The following is a 15,046-nucleotide window of genomic DNA, read 5'->3' as shown; positions in this document are numbered from 1 at the left end:
CCTCCTTCTTTCGTTTCACTTTTCAGCACATGAAACAGTATGGAAAGCAACAAGACAGCATGAGACGTAGATCGAATCTGATGTCGCGGCACGAATTTGACAGCCCTAAATCTTCTGCCAATTAGAGAGATCGACATGTCAACTTGGAGACCTCTCACGGATGAGATTGAAAGGGATGATGAAGCTCGTCCTAAATTTGCAACTTAATTGGAATTATCGTTTGGTGAAAGAGATTCAAATGTTTCCACAGCCCGAAGGATCATGGCCATATCTTGGTCCTCTCTTAGGCAATCAACGTAGCCTTATTTAAAGATTTTAACACTTTCTTTGAAAAACTCATACAGATGTTTGTACTCTCTACTTGGGCTCGCTTAATCTGAAATGAGGAAGTACAGGTTCGCCATTTAGGCCATTGCCATCGGAGAGGTAATACCCATAGTACTCTGTGAAAGAGGTCTCTCTGTACAGGGGTGGATTGTCCTCGTCGAGAAGCTCCTCTATCGGTCCATACGGCTTCGACTTCTGTGTCCCCCCGGGGAAGAAGAAGCACGCAACCGAGACCCGAGGCCCAGCCAGCCTGGCGAGGACCCGGTGCTCCGCGCTCTTGAACTTGTCGTTGCTAACAAGCTGCAATCAACAAATCAGGCAAACTTTCGACTGGAAGATGACCTTACTCTAGTCTGTGACAAATTTGAATGATCTTTGTACCTGCATGAGGTCTCCCATGTTGGCTAGGATTGCTCAAGGCACAGGGGACACATCAACCCACTGGTTTTTGTGGCGGACTTGGAGGCCTTCATGGTGGTTTTGTAGGAGAAGGGTGAGAAATGCGGCATCTGAGTGATTGATTGTCCCCACAGTCAGCTCTGGCTCAGGGCAAATTGGGTAGTAATGGCCTACCATTCTCTTGGATTCCATGCATTCAATTTCACCAAGATAGCCTGAATCAAGCCCTAATGCCTCTGATAGTAGCTCGGACAGAGATCTCTTCAATTTTTCGATGTGTTTTTCATACTCAAAAACCGGCTCTCTGCGAAGGAGTGAAAGAAAGCATCATGCGGAAACAATAACTGAACTGATGCGTGTAAAGAAGGGAAAGTCATAATTGGATGAAAGAGGTGCGAAGAATCGAACTTGAGATATCTCGCCCTGATACCATATTGAAGTTATACGAAAAACTGCTTTCGATCCCTTTTAAAATAAAATGGAAACAGGGTGCATAGTTTTTGAAAATTGTCAAGGTCTTAGGTGAAGGAACAGAGTATAAATCATGATTAAGACCTGCATAGAACAGGGACTGCCTCTGGTTCTGGCCCTTCAAACGGCAACTCAAAGAAGATAGTGTCCTTCCAAGTTGCTGCTTTGGACCAAAATAAGTCTCCATTGCTGTAGTACCTAAATTTCTTAGCATCGTCTCTGGAGTACCACTCTCTCTTCACTCCCTCAGGCTGCTCGTGGAACTGCTTGACAGCTTCCAGCATGCGTTCCATAGCGTCGACCGGGATTCCGTGGTTGATCATCTGGAAGCAACCCCAAGTCTCCGATGCTCTACGGAGATCGTTGACCACGTCCCTCCGCCGGCAATCCCCATAGCCCATCATGTTGATGACAGGGACCTCAAGGCCAGTGGCGGCCCCATCCGTGTCGGAGGACAGGTCACGCAGGTTCTGGGGTGGGTGGATGAAGAGCCTAGGGACCTTGGCCACGCCCGAGTTGACGAGGCCTTTGACGCCGGCTTTGGTCTCGTCAAATTCCTTTGCTTCTTTGGCTCTATCATAGGGCGGTGCGCTACAGGTGAAGGATTCACCAGGACTGGCCAAGGTTTGCATCTTGGTAGCAGAAGCTTTGAAGCCTATTAAGGTGATTGGATCGTGTCCTTCTGGCGAGGCTGTATGACCATTTATATTCTGCAGAAACAAGGGAAGTGTTATTTTTTCTCTCGAGCATTTCTCACGTGCTTTGACCCATGAATCAGCAACGAAAAACATATCCCTTCGATTAACTAGCAGTTAAAATTGCTGACATGTCGATGGAGATTTTTTCTCTCGAGCATTTCTCACATGCCACAAAACACCCAAAGTCGACAGCGATTTTCGCCCACACAATTGCAGCACGTGACGAGAAATATCAAAAATCTACTTTCGAAATGAACCTACTCCTAAAGAAACTATTTCGCAAAGCAATTATACATGCGCATACCGTGCTCGAAGAAAGCACAGCCGTAAGGCAAAGGACCAAAAACCAAAAAATGCTGAAGCCGGTAGGTTACAACATTTGTGGTACCGCGCAGGTAGCTTCTTCGGACCAACTTTTGAAATGGCTCTCGGAACATTTATCCAGTAAGGCCCCACAATCAGAGACAGCTACTACAATTACTCAGCTCGTGAATCACGGCCTCCATGGATGGCCTGTCATAAGGAGACTCGTTGGTGCAAAGCGAGGCGATCCTCGCGAGTTTAGCCGCCTCGTACTCGAAGAACCTTCCATGGATATTCCCTTCGATGAATTCCTGGAATCTGCGCGATTCAGCAGCCAGACGCACGGCGTGATCGACTTTCTGCTTCCCCGACAAAATCTGGAACACGATCATTCCAAACACGTAGACATCACTCTTCTCCATGAACCGGCCCGTGGACGTGTGCTCGGGCGCTAGGTAGCCCATGGCAGCGCTAGCTTTGAGCAACGAGAACACGACGTCATTCGTGAGGAGCCTGTGGAGACCGGAGTCATAGAGCAGCGGATTGTATCGCTGGTCAATGAGCACATTTTCCGCCGAGATGTTTTGGTGAAGGAGAGGGGCCTTGTTCGGTTTGTGAGCATGCAAATAGGCAATACCTGTTTCGTAAAATCATTCGAAAATCAACAAAATCAGAGAAAGAAAAACATTTAAATTAAACGCCACAGTATGCTATTTGAGCACCACAAGCATTACCCATATTAGTACATGACAAAGCAGTGACCAGGCAAAATTTATAATGCAGCAAATTCAACAATGGCAGTGTTCCTCAAATGATGGAAGTCCTGGACCACCTAAATTTGTTCCTCCATAAAGACTAGCCCATGCTATTATGAATTTCATAGCCCCTCAGGTGGTTACTGCTCACTAGAGATCCAAAGCACTGTCAATGATGCATCAGAAGAAATTAGAACTGGAGTTATCGTTTTGAAGGTTCTTGCTTGAATTTAAAAATGCTGACGAGTGCATTTAAAACACTTATTGGGCTCATAAATGTCCCTTTGGCAGTGTAAACAAGTGACTTTTTTGAATGTTCGAATTTCATGCCGCACGTAAAACCATTACACTTTACTCAATTTGGAGATTTGGAATTACAAGCATTCTTTTTAAGCAGTGCTTAAAATGTGTCTTCAAGCACCCACCAACAATAACCTACCAAGGTTACAGGTAGCTCTCTAGCATCAGATAAAATCCAAAACTCAATTCAAGTACCAAAATCCAACAAAAGCTTTATGCAGGGAGGACAACTTAGAAGGCAATAGCCAGCAGCAACCAGAGTTATCAAACATGTAGCACAAGGATAAATAAAGAACTCGGAGCCAAACTCGAGTTTTGGAGAAATTATGGAACAAGGATTGAAATTCACTAGATAGCCATTCAGATGAAACAAGAAGGAAATCATCAGACACCACTGACCTTTAGCGATTCCCTTCACAATCGAAACTCTAGTGGACCACTCAAGGGTGCCAACATCCCCCTCCAAATCCAAAAAGCTTAGAAGAGTCCCATTCGGAACATAATCATAAATCAGGAAGCACTCCCCACGGCCCCTTGAGCGGCAGAATCCTCACAGCCTCACCAGATTTTCATGTCTCAGCGAGGTCAACATATTCAAACCCTTCAAGGACTCAGATTCATCAGCCTTGCAGCTAGTCTTGTTGATGCATTTGATGGCGACTACAGAGCCGTCTCTCAGTATTCCTCTGTATGTGGTAGAGAAGTCACTCTTACCCAACACATTCACCTCCGAGAAATACTGAGTGGCAGATTCCACCTCTTCCAGATTGAATCTGAAGCTCTGCAAAGCTTCTTCAGAAAACTCATTAACGATCCGAGCATCAGCAAGCGGATCCCATCCATTTGAATATTCCAGGCTAGCTAAAGGAGAGCCATTTTCCTTACAAGCACTCTTAGGCTGATCAGTGCTTAGATGGCCATCAGAAACCTCAGCCGAAAAGCCAAGTTTCTGTTTCCTCCGACGATAGAGTGTGAACATAAGAATCCCTATGGCCGACAATGCAACAGTTGCCAAGATTGATCCAATAAGGGCAGAGGGATGTGCCGATTTTGGCAAACTAGAACATTTAGTCAGGTTACATGGTTAACACAACATTGGCTGTCTCAGGTATAGTCGTGGAGGGTACTGTTGTCGCAGCCCCATACGGTTGAGGTCGAAAGGGCTTTCGACCCTCCAAAGCATTACAAGTCCTTAAAGAGAGGAACCGAGTCCCACACAAGTCGAAGTTGTTTTCGTACAGAAATCCTTCGTTCAGTCTCTTCTGCGCTTTAATATTCAAAAAAGAAACAACAATCAGTTGTGGGTGATTCTCATTCCTAAAAGCATTGAAGAGAGATCAAAGCAGAATAGTTGTTAAAGGGTGCTCAAATACCAAGCTTTGAGCTGTATTGAAATGCATTACGCGGGATGATCCGACATGGTTTCCGGTTTTTGACACAGTACGTTAAATTGAATTCCAACCAGTCCTCAGTTAGAGAAAAAGGCCAAAATTATTTGGCCTTCCAGCCAAAAAAAAAAAAAAAGATTGGAACATACCTGCAAATAGGAGGAATAGCCTCTGGGTCTAGCTCGCCATCCTGGAATTCATACATGATAGTGTCCTTCCAAGTTGCTGCTTTTGACCGGAACAAGGCTACATTGCCAAAGTACCTCACTCTCTTCGTACCATCTCTAGAGTACAGTTCTTCACTTCCACTTGTTGCTCATGGAACTTCTTCACGCCCTCCAACATGTTGTCCGTCACGTCGAGCGGAATCCCGTGGTTGATTAAATGAAAGATTCCCCATTCCCTCGATGCTTCGCGCACCCCATCGATGATGCCCCCCCGCCCAGAGTCCCGATAGCCTCTTAGATAGATGATTGGTAACGGGAGGCCGGTCCCTTCCGTGTCGTTTGACAAATCGGGCAAGTTCTCTGGAGGATGGATGAAGATCCTGGGGATCTTGGTCGCGCCAGAGTCCACGAGGCCTTTGACTCTGGCCTTGGTCTTGTCGAATGCCTGCAATTCTTTCACTCTGTTGTAGTGTGGTCCGCTACAGGTGATGGATTCTCCATGATTGGACATGGTTTGCATCTTCCTTGTAGTGACGAAGTTTGAAGTCTTAATTAAGATTGAGGGTCTTTGAGCCCTGATCAAACGACAGGCTATGACCATGTGATCGTTATGAAGATGATGAGCTGGAGAGGCCATTGTTTAGTTAAGGGAACCAAATGCCTAAGATTCTCTTAACACGGGAAGCTTGTGGTAGGTGTAGAGTTCTTGTCCTAATCTGGGTCAGAATCCATTGCAAGAATTTTCCTAAAGTGGGCTTATATTAATTGAGATTGTAATTTACCGTATTACGATATTAATCTATCATTTTACGAGTTGGTCTAAAAAAGGCAATTTATAAGGATTCTTAGTCTAATATGGGTCTGTATAGTGTGTGCCGAGTTGAACCCGGCCCGTAATGAGAAGACTCGATTGTAAATTCCGTAAATAGTGCTTAAGTCTCTTCTCTAAACCTGCCTCACATAAAGGAGCATATACAGATATCGCGCGGTTGAAGGACCGGCTCATTAAGCCAGGAATACAGAGGGTGATAGAGGAGAAGAACTTGAGCTCGTGATTCCGCCTAAAGCAAGATAGATTCGAAATCAGGTGCACATACTCTTTTATTCCTCCGTTATGATATGGAGTATTTTAACTATGGTTAGAGTGGAAAAAGCATGATCTTTTTACTCAATTGTCCTTGTATAACATAACTTTTTTCGATCAATAGTGACGTCGGCAATCTTTAGATCATTACTATAAAAATTTTAAAATCATCCGGCGGTTGAAATAGGTTGTATTATGAAAGCGTTCAACGACCGTGGGTTGGTCTACTTTAAAAATGATGCCGGGGAACAATTAACATTCAACATGGCTCAAAATATATCAACAAAGAAAAAAATTCAAAATCAACTCAAAGTTTTTTGCAAAGTTTTTTCGATGTAATTCAACTATCGATTTTTGCACTAGCAACAGATAGTCAGACGTTGAACCCTTCGTCATCGGTGTTAAAATATGTCTCGAGTTTGAGCCCAATGCAAAATTTGATATTTAGTGGAGTCTTGATGCTGCTTTATTATTTATTTTTTTCCTTTTGGTACGGTGGCAATTTCGTGAATGCTCAAGTTTGATCAAGATAAAGTTTTGGACTTATCTCATTGCTTATCTCATTGCTGCAAAAAGAAAACGTGAAGATTTTGTGGCCGTAAAGAGAGAAAGAAAGCAAGTGGGCCCCATGGTTGAATGAGTCCTTGTCGGATAATGAACAAAAGAAATGGAAAAGTAGCCGCACACAGTGGACCCCATAAATAGCCGAGGCGGAAAAAAAAAAAAAAAAGAGCACGAGCCGCCCAGAGAAAAATCGTGGGTTTTCTTCGGCACAGGGTACCGCGCCGCGAAGGAAAGAGAAAGGACTAGGGGGCTCAAATTATGCAAATGATCGATCATGAAGACCAGAAAAACCTGCCCCCCATTAAAGATTCAGAAGCCCTCATCCGAATTCCCATCAAGCTCATCAGCAATGTTTGCTTCTCCCTCTTTGTCTTCTTGGTCTCGATCATCACCATCATCCCCGATTCACCATCACCTACCGACCTCCAAATCCATGACTCGAGCTCACCCCCCACTCTCGCTAAGTTGTTTATGCAAACCGAAAATGCTACCTTAAAGAACAACAATCCCATCCTCAAGACCGGTGAGGATTTGCCCCTCCTCGCCTCAAGGCTCTCTCCTACTTCCACACCAATCTTGATCGCCAAGCCATCACCTATTTAGCAAAAATTCAGAGATTTTTGCTAAATAGGTGATTGCGAACTCAACCCTCAAGTCCGAGACCTTATGCGATGAGGTGGCCCTGTTCCTCTTCAATTGTTCATATCCCGGTGTTTTCATTGCTGTTAGGAACAAGAGCCTTTAGGTCTATTGTGCTCTTGTGTATCAAACTCTAGTTAAAGATTCAAAAACTGATGAGTGCGATGTAGACGGCACATAACGAAGGTAGACCACTCTTAAACCATGATCAAAATTAAGAGGGACCACAGAGAAGTTAAAAAAGAAGAAAATGGGACTCACAAGAGAAGACAAAGAAGAAAACGAACGGGACACCGTAACCAAACACAAAGGATGCTTACAAAAAGGTGGGACCCACAAAAGTTAATATTGTCAAAACATGACGATAGGAAATATTTGAGCTATAGTGGGAGTGAAAATAGCATGACCTTTTCTTCAATTGTACTTGTATAAACATAGTCTTGTTCAATCAATGGTGACGTTGGCGATATTTTGATCACTAATATAAAAATTTTAAAATCATCCAGCAGTTGAAATAGGTGGTGTTATGAAAGCGTACAACTAACATTCAACATGCTCAGAATATATCAACGGCAAAAAAATTCAAAATCAACTCAAAAAACTAGTAAACAAAAACATCTTACGGTTTTTTCGATTTTTCTGCAAAGTTTTCTCTATGTATTTCAATTGTCGATTTTTGCTCTAGCAACCGATAGTCAGACGTTTTGAAGGCTTGTGTTGAGGAAGCATTCATGATTTCTTTGTTAATGAACAGTTAGAATCTTTTTTATACGAGTTCGAATCGGGTGTTTACGGAAGTTGCTCTTTCGATTTATTCACCTAACTTTCACTCACATGAGATTTACAATTTGCATCGTAACTCGATCAGCAACTTGACACTTCGACTAGCGGCGGCCTCCGCATTTCTTTCAAGCAAATATACAGTCCATCACTCGGGATTTATTATACTAATGTAGTGTCTATCTGTGTTGGTAAGTCCATTAGCATGCCCCGAAGGGCGAATACATATGAAGTAGGTGATTCAAAGACCATCCGACTCGCTCTCCCGTTAGTTTAACTAATCAAACAACTTTAATAGACAGCAATTACTCGAATAGCTCTTCTTCCCTTGTTTCCCCCGATGGTTCGAGTTTAGTGCTCTATAGGGAGGTATCGATTATATGCATGTCTAAGAGTTGAGATTCCTCATCTAAGAATACAAAGTTGCACTGATTATAAGTTATATCATCACCTCCTTGTCCAACTGTAAGGGTGACCGGATTCCTTTTAATTTCCTTCATTGCTTTGGTCCAAATAAAGAAAAGGGAAAAAGGTTTAGTTCCTTCATGTTTTTGCCATTTCCTGATTCAGTCTTACGTAAACAATGTGTGGACTCTGAATAATTTTTTTTCACTTGTAGTCCTCTTAATGTATCTGATGAAAAGATAGAGCTGTCTTATTTCATGTGAACACCAAAACCTTCAATGACGCTTTTACACATTCTTGTACTCTCTACTTGGACTCGCTTACTCTGAAATGAGGAAGTACAGCTTCACCGTTCATGCCATTGCCACTAGAGAGGTAATACCCAAAATAATCTGTGAAAGAGATCTCTCTGTACATGGGTGGGTTGTTCTCATCGAGAAGCTCCTTTATTGGCCCATATGGCTTTGACTTCTGCATCTCTCCTGGAAAGAGGAAGCATGCGACCGAGACCCGGGGTCCTGCCTGCCTGGCGAGTACCCGGTGCTCCACGCTCTTGAACTTGTCATTGCTAACAAGCTGCATCAATATATCGGGCAAAAGGAAAATCGTTGTTTGACTCGAAGATAACTCGACCTTAATCGAATCGGAAGCATTTGCAATAAATGACAAAATGGAAATGATCTTCCTACCTGCAAGAAGTCTCCAATGTTGGCTAGGATTGCTCCAGGCACTGGGGACACATCAACCCACTGGTTTTTGTGGCGGACTTGGAGGCCTCCATGGTGGTTTTGGAGGAGAAGAGTGAGAAAGGAGGCATCCGAGTGATTGATAGTGCCCACAGTCAGCTCTGGTTGTGGGCAGATTGGGTAGTAATGGCATGACATTCTCTTGGATTTCATGCACCCAATGCCACCGAGATAATCTGAATCAAGCCCTAGTGCCTCTGATAGTAGTTCAGACATAGATGTCTTCAATTTTTCGAAGTGTCTTTCGTACTCAAAAACCGGCTCTCTGCAGAGGAGTGAAAAGAGCATCGTCAAAGTTCTGGACTTTCACAATGGGAAATGCATTCTTGACCCACTGAAGATGTCTAAAACACCTTACGCTTTTAAAGAAGGGAAAGTTATAAATAGTGTTTTGGGGCACAAATACTCCCAACCCTTTTTCGTGTCATCAAAAGTCCTAAACTTGCTCACTTCCATAACTATTTTTTTGTTACGAAAAAATCCAAACTTATACTTATGTGACATATACATATACCCTCTATCACAGTTCCATCTAGGATATCGCATGCTAGTATAAGTTCAAGATTTTTTACGACACAAAAAAAAAAAAGGTTTGAGGTATTTGTGTTGGGCAAATTTAGGGTTTTTAGTGACACAAAGAAAGTTTAGGGTATTTATGTGGCAGTAGGCATAGTTTGCAGTTTCTTGTGGTATTAACCTTTTATTTTGTATGTAAAATGAAAGATAAGAAAGTTAGGTTGGCAATTAGCCACGTGCGAACGAGTAAATGAAGGAAGTCGGAAGAAATTTGATCGAGGGCTGGCACTGTGTTAGAATGCAAATGAAAAGTCAAATGTGCTAAAAGTTTGCAATGAAAGGGTACGACGCAATTTGCACATTTTTATATGAACAGTCCTGCAGCAAGTGCTGGAAATAATTATTGAACCCGTGTGTATGAAGAAGGGAAAGTCATAAATAGATGGAAAAAAGGGTGAAGCATTGAACATGAGACATCTCACCCTGACACTATTGAATTTTGTAACCAAAACTGGTTTCTTTCCCTTTCAAAATAACATGGAAACGCTACTAAATAGGGTATCAATCACGAGCCAGACCTGCATAGAAGAGGGACTGCCTCTGGGTCCAGCACTCCACGCGAGAAATCAAACCAGATGGTGTCCCTCCATGATGCTGCTTTGGACGTAAATAAGTCTTTATTGCAGTAGTACCCAAATTTCTTTGCGTCGTCTCTTGAATACCACTCTCTCTTCACTCCCTCAGGCTGCTCGTGGAGCTGCTTGACAGCTTCCAACATGCGTTCCATAGCGTCGACCGGGATTCCGTGGTTGATTATCCAGAAGCAACCCCAAGTCTCCGATGCTCTACGGAGGTCGTTGACCACGTCCCTCCGCCGGCAATCCCCATAGCCCATCATGTCGATGATTGGGACCTCAAGGCCGGTGGCGGGCCCATCCGTGTCGGGGGACAACTCACGCAGGTTCTCGGGCGGGTGGATGAAGAGCCTGGGGACCTTGGCCATGCCCGAGTCCACGAGGCCTTTGACTCCCGCTTTGGTCTCGTCGAATTCCTTTGCTTCTTTTGCTCTGTCGTAGCGTGGTCCACCGCCGGTGATGGATCGTCCATGACTGGGCGAGGTTTGCATCTTTGCAAGTGGAAACTTTGAAGCCTATTTAGGTGATTGAGTTGTGCCCATTTGGGTGAGGCTCCATGACCATTTATATCCTGCAGAAAAACATGGAGAGGGAGCAGGTGAAACTTGGAGGACCATTAGGTGAGGGTTTTTTCCCAAAATAGGTCCAAAAGAAAAATACCAAATGGGGTCACCTTTTTTTTTTTTTTTTTTTTACGAAATTGGGCCCCGGCCGGCAGTCTTAGTGCCGATCGGGGCCCGTGCGGCACCCCAAGTGCCGACTTGGACCCGTGCCGCACGGGCCATAAGGTGCTAAACAAGGGCTAGGCTCATTCATGTAGATGTGTGGGGTGTCGTCCAAAGAGGGAAAATTACCAAAAAAGTCTTAAACATACTGCAACTGTACCAATTTAGTTATAAATAATTTTTTTGCTAGTTAAGTCATAACCTTTTGTAATTATAGTAATTCAATCCATTTGACCTAGCAGGTACGACGTGACCAATTTTTAATAGTATTTTAACAATTATAAAGTTTTTAATAATTTTCTTCTCTTTTTCTTTTGTTTTCTTTTTAGTCGGGACCTGCAGGAGGTCATCGGCCTATGGGTGAGCATCGCAAGCCCTCATCCAGGGGCCAATGAGGGCTCATAGGCCCTCATTTTGTGGCCGGTAGCCGACAACTTCCTGCTAGCCCTAAAACAAAAAAGAAAAGACGGAAAACTTATTAAAAAATTAAAAATTCTAGAAATGTTTAAAATATTATTAAATATTTGCCACGTTAGCGCCGGTAGACAAATGGACTGAATTGGCACAATTGCAAAAGGTTTAAAACTTAATTAAAAAAAAAAAGTTTGTGACTGAACCGACACAATTACAATAGATTTAGGACTCTTTTGGGAATTTTTGGTGTCCAGAGCAAAGCTTACCATTACTTAGACATCACTCTTCTACATGAACCTGGCTCATGGATGTGTACTTTGGCGCTAGGTAGCCCAGGGCAAATAAACAAAATCCAGCTGCAACTTGCAAGTAGAGGACTATGAAGATCAGTAAATCCCCAATTCAAAGAATGATAAACAACCAAACCAGATGCCACATTATGCTATTTGAGCTCCGTAATGTTACTCAAATAATTACATGATAGGGCAATGACCAGGGAAAATTTATTCTGCAGCAATGACTTGGAAATGCTGTTGTTATTTTCCTCACCCACTCTTGGTGGTTATTGCTGAGATGTTGCTTCATATTTTGGCCATGAAGCAGCTTATATGAGTTGAACCTCATAATGAATTGTCTTAATTTAGTCACCGGTTTTTGACCAAATCGCCTTTAATGCATCCCACATATCCTTGGCATTGTCAAAAGGCTCGAACTCTCTCATATGTCGCTCTCCATACTGCTCAGCAATGTGATGCGAGCAAGAGAGTTCTTTCTTTTCTAAGCAGTAAAAGCATCTCTATCTCTCCGATGTTGTGCATTGTTACCTTATTTAGATTCATCCATAACTTGGTTCGGGGTGTCTAGTGCTTCTTGCTCCTCTAGCGCATACTGGGATTTTCAAGTTCCATATCTCATAATTTTTGCCGTTAAATTTCTCTCCCCTGTTTAACTCAGCTACAATATAGTTTGTTGCTAATGCCATTCTATAAGAACACAAAGTTCTTGAGACACTATTTGCACGAATCTTTTAATGACTAACGTTTCTGCATAATGATTATATTAACTAATTATGTTAATGAATAGTTTCACAAGAGGCCTTAAGATTTGAAAGTTCACTACGTTTCCATTCATCATCGAAATAACCTAATTTGAAATTACCATTAACATAATGATTTATGTAAATCGAGTTCCTTTAAAATTACATAAACTTATCGAACTCCCCACAAGAGCACACATGGATAAAAATGAACAAAGACGTCAAAACAATATAATAAAAAAGCTGCCGTTTATTATTCACAACCAAATGTTTCATAAACGAGTTCATGTACTTAAGATTAAAACAACTGGGAGAAACAGCCACAAACAAAAAGAGTCCCAAACCATGCAGCATATCCTATAAAAAGGCACATCAACCGCTAAGCTTTTTTTTCTTATAAACCGGCAAAGTCTTGTCATAACGCTTTGGAAGCTCTCTATTTGAAATATTTCACAGGGCAACAGCCTAAGTAAATCTCTTTGACTTGCGTCGGGGTGCACTCATGCGCCGGGTGGTATTCATGGAAATTGCCGATGTCCTCAACGTCTTAATCTTAATGTCCTCCCTTATTGTCACGCCCCGACTCTCAAGCTTGCGACATCCCTACCTTACTTGCTTTATGTCATGAATGATAGCGTCTCAAGTAAGCTATCGACTTACGAAATTACAACGCATGTGGAACATGCAATTCTCCCGCACAATCAAAATCAGCGGGATAGAATAGTAGGAAAATTAACACCATCAATCCACAAAAGACAATTTCATTAATAAAACCAAAGCAGACGAAATTTAACCCTAATGAACTACGGTAAACATATACAACCCCATTTTTCGGGGTGACTCACTAAGAGCTCAAAAAAACATACGGTCGGGTAGGGTTAAACCCTCATCTACTCCCAAAAATCATACAATAATCATCGCTTTAATTTCTACTGGCTCCATCACCGCCTGAAAATGGGTAACAACGACGGGGTGAGAAATTAATCTCAATGAGTCAACGCCTAAGCCCAGCTAGGGCGTTGATTCGCTCGAACGTCCTAACAAATAGTCACGTCAACAAAGAGCAGATATTTCAATCACATGCAAGTTTACCCTCCAGGTCATACATAATGCGATGCGGACTCGACTCAACAATCAAACCAATTACACCAATCAACCCATTAGCAAAGCCTCACAAGACTTGCATGCACAGGACACCACACGTAGTCCATTTATTATCGGATCCAACCCGTAGGTTCAGCACACTAATCGGTTGGTGCTCTCTTAGCAGGACCGGACATCGTCCCTTACTTCCGGCGACGGCTTCTGATAGTCCATGTGATTCCGCTCGACCAACCGTAAGACAATGATTGTCGACACAGCACATAGCTAACAGGAATCCTTGAAAGGCTTCGGCCCATCACAAACCGTGACCGGTAAACGAACGACCCGAAGACAATGACTAACGCGCATCCAGCAACCAAAAGAGAATGATTGCCGGGACCGATCAACCAGAAGACAATGATCGTTGGAATTATCTCATTATGTGACCACTCAAGCACTTCGACAACCAGCCAATTCATTTCTTAAAATTAGGTCGAATGCTCACGCTCGCATGTTCAAATACTTGGCCCAAGGCTATTTTCGTGCAAAACCATGCAATTTAATATCATACGTGGTCACATGAATGCGCAATTATATCGATTGAAAAATCAAGCAATTTAGAGTGATTAACCTCTAATCGGACCCCCACGGCAATCAACGATTAATCCGGCATTCACAGCCAACACTTCATGAATCAATTAGTCAATGGCAACCAATCAATTATTAATTCCAATTTCAATTCCAATTGATAGCCAAATTGCGTACTCGACTCTGACCTATTGTTCGCTCGCGATCAATTAACACAATCAATCCAATCAATCAATTCTACTCACCAATTAGCCACAGACAACCTAGCTAATTGACTAATCTTAACTAATTACGGTCATTTAGCCTAAACCACGTTTCTATCTAGCTTGACCGTAATTAATCTACCTAAACACCTAATTAGCTAATTAAACTAAATCCGAAGGCAATTAGTGTCCTAACCAAGACTTAGGGGCTAACTCACAATTTAAATTAGCTTGGCCGGTCTCAACTTGGGCGACGACGACACGAACTCGGCCCAATCCGACGACAACTAAAGGCGACTCGCGGCCCAATTGACTTTGGGCTTCCAACTTGATCAAAGATGGCCCAAAGGACTTGGCAACACCTCGGGACAACGGCACGAAGCTCAGGGGTGGCGGCCGGTGGCCGGAGTTAGCCGAAACAATGGCTGGCCGGCGGTGAACAAGACTCGGGTAGAGGAAAAACAGAGCAGAATAGTGAGCGTCGAGGCGATTTTGGGGGCTTTCGGGTGGTTCAAGGCCGGGGGAAAGGGTGGTCAACGTCGGGGGGTCTTCGGGCTTGTAGCCGGTAGCACCGGAGGCGGCGGCGGACGGCCGAAGGCGGCCGAGCAGCGGCGGCCAGAACCGGGCCCGAAAACAGGGGGAAACGGGTAGAACAGGGGAGGTCTGGCTAGGGCTGAAATCGAGCTCTACGGGTGGCGGCCGGCTAGTAGAAGCTCCATAGGACAACTAGAGGTCGAGGGCGACAACCTGGGGTGGTCGGCGGGCGGTGGGCCCGGCTCAATCGTGGCGGAGGGCGACGGACAGCGGTTCGGCGTAAAAC

The 15,046-nt window shown here is 43.5% G+C and overlaps 1 protein-coding gene and 2 pseudogenes across 1 annotated transcript; all 3 read right to left on the bottom strand.

Annotated features, from left to right (window-relative positions):
- Window positions 1-291: 291 nt before the first annotated feature.
- LOC115732270 lies at window positions 292-1,829 on the bottom strand (annotated as a pseudogene).
- A 310-nt stretch (window positions 1,830-2,139) lies between these two features.
- LOC115733857 lies at window positions 2,140-5,319 on the bottom strand (annotated as a pseudogene).
- A 3,119-nt stretch (window positions 5,320-8,438) lies between these two features.
- On the bottom strand, window positions 8,439-10,668 carry LOC115733439 (1-aminocyclopropane-1-carboxylate oxidase homolog 1-like). Its single transcript, XM_048282168.1, has 3 exons — window positions 10,121-10,668; window positions 8,970-9,291; window positions 8,439-8,856 (listed from the first exon to the last, which is right to left on the bottom strand). The coding sequence occupies exons 1-3, from the start codon at window positions 10,666-10,668 to the stop codon at window positions 8,587-8,589; spliced, it is 1,140 nt and encodes a 379-aa protein (XP_048138125.1). The 3' UTR covers window positions 8,439-8,586.
- Between the last annotated feature and the right edge of the window lie 4,378 nt (window positions 10,669-15,046).

This window comes from Rhodamnia argentea, chromosome 7 (assembly GCF_020921035.1).
Source record: "Rhodamnia argentea isolate NSW1041297 chromosome 7, ASM2092103v1, whole genome shotgun sequence".
Classification (NCBI taxonomy): Eukaryota; Viridiplantae; Streptophyta; class Magnoliopsida; order Myrtales; family Myrtaceae; genus Rhodamnia; species Rhodamnia argentea.
This window is presented reverse-complemented; position numbering and strand designations above follow the sequence as displayed.